This window comes from Papaver somniferum, chromosome 2, assembly GCF_003573695.1.
Source record: "Papaver somniferum cultivar HN1 chromosome 2, ASM357369v1, whole genome shotgun sequence".
NCBI lineage: Eukaryota > Viridiplantae > Streptophyta > Magnoliopsida > Ranunculales > Papaveraceae > Papaver > Papaver somniferum.
The window spans coordinates 134,746,179-134,751,740 of record NC_039359.1 but is presented as its reverse complement, the minus strand read 5'-3'; the positions used below and the strand labels follow the sequence as shown (position 1 = coordinate 134,751,740).

The window sequence follows — 5,562 nt, the reverse complement described above, 5'->3', positions numbered from 1 at the left end:
TAGTAGTTCTCGAGGAAAAACCCCACAACAATTGAAGACGCCTTTATATAAACAGGTTGTCGTCAATGAAAAATTGCAAACATGACCCTGAACAAATGAAGAGAGACGTGGTAGATTGTGAACTGGAATTTGTGTTGGAAAATAAAATAAAAGTTAACCTAACAGAAAATGGAAGTCCAATGCAATATTAAGGCAGCAAAAGTCTCTAAAATTTTTTTTTGATCAGAAAAGAAGATGTAATAGAAAGAAAGAATTTACAAGGGGTTACCAGAAGTAGAAAAAAGAGAAAGAAACTTTACATAAAAAGAGTCTCCCAATCTTTGAGAACAGAGCTAGATAAGTTAATATGAACTCTTCTTCCTGCAGCAGATGCCCAAAGAAGGATTGAGGTTTTAGCTTCATTTCCAAGTTCATCATCTGTTTTGAAGTTATGGTTATTATCGAAGGTACGGCTGTTGCGTTCATTCCACAATGTCCAAAACAAGGCAGCTGGTATTAAGCTCCAAATGAAATTTCCGTTGCTGGAAAATGTCATTGTATGCCAACAATGAGACAACGCCATTACTGAACTAGGAGTAACCCAAGCACAAAAACTACTAGGTAAAAGCATTGACCAAACTCTGTGTGCAATCCTACAATGCAGGAACAGATGATCTTGAGTTTCCTGATCGTTTCCACACATAACACAAGAATTCTCTACTCCAATACCTTTGTGCAACAACACGTCCTTTGTATTTAACTTACCATGAACTAAACACCACACAAATAGGTTTATCTTGGGTGGTATTGCAGGCTTCCATATAAACTGAAATGGAAAATTGTCCAACCCATCAGGTTCTATTAGTTTTGCGTACAAGGATTTTACCGAGAACACACCTGAGGTGTGTAGTGACCAACGCCGAGTATCTGCAATTCCATCTAGAACCGGTGGACTATCTCCAATTACCGTTAACAGAGTGGCCAAATCATTCACTTCTGAGTTAGTAAGAACCCTCTTGAAATCGAATTTCCAACTCCCTTCTGCAGTAATCATATCTGCCACTTTAATATTTCTATCCCTGGACAGCTTGTAAAGAGTTGGATGCACATTAGCAAGTACTAATTGCCCGCACCATATGTCATTCCAGAATGAGATTTTTGTTCCCGAATGAAAATAAAGAGTAGAATTATTATTGATTAAAGACGCCGAGTCTGCAATAGCCCGCCAACATGAAACACCGTAACTCTGTGAAACTGAACAAGGTACCCAACAAGAGAACTCCGAACCATATTTGTCTGCTATAATTTTGAACCACAATTTATTCTTTTCAACACCAAATCTCCAGCACCATTTTGCTAGTAACGCCATGTTCATAAGCTTAAGGTTGCAAACTCCCAAACCACCACGTTCTTTAGTAGCACGTACCATATCCCAATTAACTAAGTGGGATAACTTTGCTCCCTCCTTGTATTCCCACAAGAAATTACGCATTTTCTTCTCAAGAATTTTAATAACAGACACTGGTGCTTTGAACAATGAGAAGAAATAAGTGGGCAAAGAAGATAAGATGCATTTCAAAAGAGCGAGTTTACCTCCTTTTGATAAACATATCCTACTCCACATAGATAATCTTGCGTCAAACTTCTCTATGATTGGATCCCAAATACTCTTGCAACCATACTTTGCACCCAAAGGCATTCCCAGGTACAGAAAAGGTAGACAATCTGTTGCGCAGCCAAATTCTTCTGCCCATATTGATAAGTCTGGCACCTCTCCAACAGCAATGAGTCTGGTTTTAGAAGTATTAACCTTCAAACCAGCAATGAACTCGAAACAATGTAAGGCCGAAAATAGATTATGTAATTCCTCTTTTTTATTGTCTACAAAAAAGATAGTATCATCTGCATAATGAAGATGATTAACAGTAATACTAGTGGGGGAGACTAAGAAACCACTAAACAATCCTTGATTGGAAGCCCTGTCCATGAATCTAGAAAAACCTTCCATCGCAATATTAAACAATAGTGGAGACAAAGGGCAACCTTGTCTGACACCCCTTGAGCTAGTGAAAAAACCAAAAGAAGAACCATTGATGAGCACCGAAAAGGAAGTAGTAGAATAACATAATCTCAACCAATTACACCATTTCCTACTGAAACCCATTTGGTTTAGTACAAATTCAAGGTACCGCCAATTAATTCTATCAAACGCCTTTTCAAGATCAATTTTACAAACAACCCCAGCATTTCCAGACCTAAGTCTAGAATCTACTAGTTCATTAGCAATCAAGGTACCGTCAATAATTTGCCTACCTTCAATATAAGCACACTGCACTGGGGAAATAAGCTTATCCATCACCAATTTAAGTCTTGAAGATAAGACTTTTGCAATGATTTTGTAGACACTAGTGAGTAAGCAAATAGGTCTACAATCTTTTATAGTCTCAATATGGTCCTTTTTAGGGACAAGAGTAATGAAAGTAGAATTATGTTTCGGATTAATGGTACCTGAGGTGCAGAACTCATGCACAGTGTCCATGAGATCCTTCTTTATGAAATGCCAACACTTCTGAAAGAACATAATTGGAAAACCATCTGGACCAGGGGCCTTGTCATTCCCTAAATCCTTTATAGCAAGCAAAACTTCTTCTTCAGTGAAATCTGAATCCAAAATTTCGGATTCCACAGAAGAGATAGTATCAAACATGATACCCTCTAAATCCGGCGTATAATTTCTTCCTCAGTAAAAAGGGTCTTGTAAAAGTCTACAATATGCTCTTGTAATTGTACCCTGTCAGAAACCAAATCATTGCCGATGTAGAGCTGTCTAATTCTATTATATCTTCTTCTTGCAGAGGCATTACTGATAAAGAAAGAAGTATTCCTATCTCCCTCCTGTAACCATTTAGTATTGGATTTCATTCTCCATGAAGTCTCCTCCATTTTCGTTATCTTCTCAAATTCAGCCTTATTTCGTAACTGTAATTGCAATTCATCATCTGAGAGTAGGTTATCTTCAGCTATGCCATCTAAGGTTTGAATATCCGAGAGAATAGAATTCAACTTTGTGTTTGTATGACCAAAAAATTCCTTGTTCCAGACCTTCAACTTATCTTTGAGAGCTTTGAGTTTCAAACAGAGAACAGTGCTGGGAGTACCTGCAAAACATAAAGAGAGCCACCACTCTTCCAAAAGTTGTAAGAAACCATTCTCCAAAAACCACATGACTTCAAACCTAAAAGGACTCGGTCCCCAAGAAGGGTCTGAGATGTCTAAAACTAGAGGGATGTGATCAGAGGTGGGTCTTGATTGGGCTAGTTGGGAAACAAAAGGGTAGTGTTGTTCAAAGGAAGGTGAGATAAGAAACCTGTCCAACCTGCACATAACAGGATTTGCTTGACCATTAGACCAAGTGTATCTAGCTCCTTTCAAAGGGAGGTCAATAAGATCATGCTCAACGATAAACTTACTGAACATCTTCATACTACTGGTAATCTTGTTACAATTTTTCTTCTCACCACACTTGATAACAGTATTGAAATCACCGCCAAGACACCAAGGTATGTTCATCCAGTATCTACAAATATTGTCCAATTCCACCCAAAACTCTGTTCTTTCAACAGGTTTATTTGGACCGTACACATTTGTGAGAATCCATTGGAAGTTATCTGCTTTATTAGTGCATAGTATGGAGAGGGTATATTCACCTACAAGAGAGTCAGTAACTTCCACCAGATCTCTATCCCAAAGAATAAGCATACCACCAGAGCTTCCTACAGATTGTTGTAATGTCCATCCAACATTTTTGTACCCACAAATCTGCTTTATGTCCCAATAAGAACACTGCATCATTTTTGTTTCTTGAAGAATTATAATAGGTGCTCTTATCAAGTGAGGATTTTCAGACACATTTGGAACTATAACTGCCCTTTAAGTTAACTGCTCTTCTAGTTCTTGTGGGAGGAGAAGCAATAAGATCAACAGTAATACCCAATCTTTTCAACTCATTCTTCAATTTTAACGGTATTACCGGCTGCAGGTCAGAAGCCAAAGAGTTATTTGTACATGCATCATCGGATAATTGCTCAAATCCAGGTGGGTACGACGGTATGTTTGAATCTGAGGAGCAAGGAGATTCCGTACCGTTTCCAATGTTCATCAGGAAAGAATCTTCAAGACCTACTAGAGGCAGTGCATGTTGTTTTCCCTCATGTGTAGGTAGGAAATCAACACCATATATGTGTACAGTACTTTGAACAGCAAAATCTTCATGTATCTGCTTTTTGAGTGGTAAGATAGGGATGGGTTTGAGAATGGGTCCAGTGTTAGAAATCTTAGAGATTAAGAATTTCCGTGAATGGTTTGGCATGGATGAGAAACCAATGCCAAGAGTGATACCAAGATCAAATAGTCGATTTACTTCATTCAATATCCAAGTTGGTACTGAAAGTTTAAAAGATTGCTGCTTTCGTGTTACATTAAGACTAATATTAATCTCTGTTGGTTTTGGTGGAAGCATCACTGGATAAAGTACAGGTGAAGGTGAGGGTGGATTAGATACACGAGGTACATGTGAGAGTGCTGATATGTGAATGGATGGAGCAGGGCTGGGGAAATGCAGTATGTTATGGACAACTGTTTTGAGATGTATGATAGATGAGCTTGCAACGATAGACAATTGTTGTGAAGTAGATTTAGGTGGTGCAGGTGGATTAGGGCCTGGATTATCCCCAGAAAATTCAGAAATTGCAATTCTGAAAGAAGCTGAATGAGTTACCACATCAGCTGTAGATATGTCCTCGTCAATCTCCATGTCAGCGGGATGTACCTCCACGTCATCTAATACGGTCGAATCATTATTAGTGAGGTTTAAGTTTTCCACTCGTTTCCATAATTGCTTTACCATATTGGATTTGGACTTATTCTTCCTCTTTCTTGGCCTTCTCTTCTTCTTCTTCTTTGACCCATGCGTTACTCTGGTATTTTCAAACTTACACGGAGAAACAGAATTTGCTATGAAATCTGCTGGAAAATCTGATAATACAAGAACGGTCTTGCATGTATATGTATTACCGGATTGAATAACAAACTTTCTCTTCTTTGCTCCAGTTGTTTCCATCAAATCAGGCACCAAAGATACGTTCTTAATGAGATCCAGGTTTGTAGGTGGAATGACGAGAAAGTTACGGTCAACAGTTGTAGTCTTTTCTGTCACTTTGACATGAGCAGTGAGCATACGTTTGCCTATGAAGATCTTGATGACCCTTGGGATCGAGTTGATGCCACTCTTATTTTTAATCTTCATACGCATTGCTCGCAGATCCTGTAACTTCAGCGTTGCAGTGTCAACAACCAATAGCTCACCACAAATGTTTCCAACTGCATGGATAACATTAAGAGACCAAAACTGGAATGGAATTCCAATTATTTCAATGTTGAAATCATAATGATGGTTGACCGGAGAACTCCAAATCTGATTATGCCACCTAAAATAGAATATGTGACGTTGTCCGTAGTAAACTTGAATTCTATGTCTGCATGGGATTTCTCATCTACATGAAATATAGCTTGGGTGGAGTTCAT

At 38.5% G+C, this 5,562-nt stretch overlaps 1 protein-coding gene across 1 annotated transcript; it reads right to left on the bottom strand.

Annotated features, from left to right (window-relative positions):
- Positions 1-2,694: 2,694 nt before the first annotated feature.
- LOC113352009 lies at positions 2,695-3,831 on the bottom strand. The gene has a single exon (XM_026595894.1). It carries the CDS (start codon positions 3,829-3,831, stop codon positions 2,695-2,697), a length of 1,137 nt encoding a protein of 378 aa, XP_026451679.1.
- Between the last annotated feature and the right edge of the window lie 1,731 nt (positions 3,832-5,562).

What these genes read in the sequence shown, in the direction of transcription:
- LOC113352009 (XM_026595894.1), bottom strand. Translation starts at nt 3,831, where the DNA reads ATGATGCAGTGTTCTTATTGGGACATAAAGCAGATTTGTGGGTACAAA.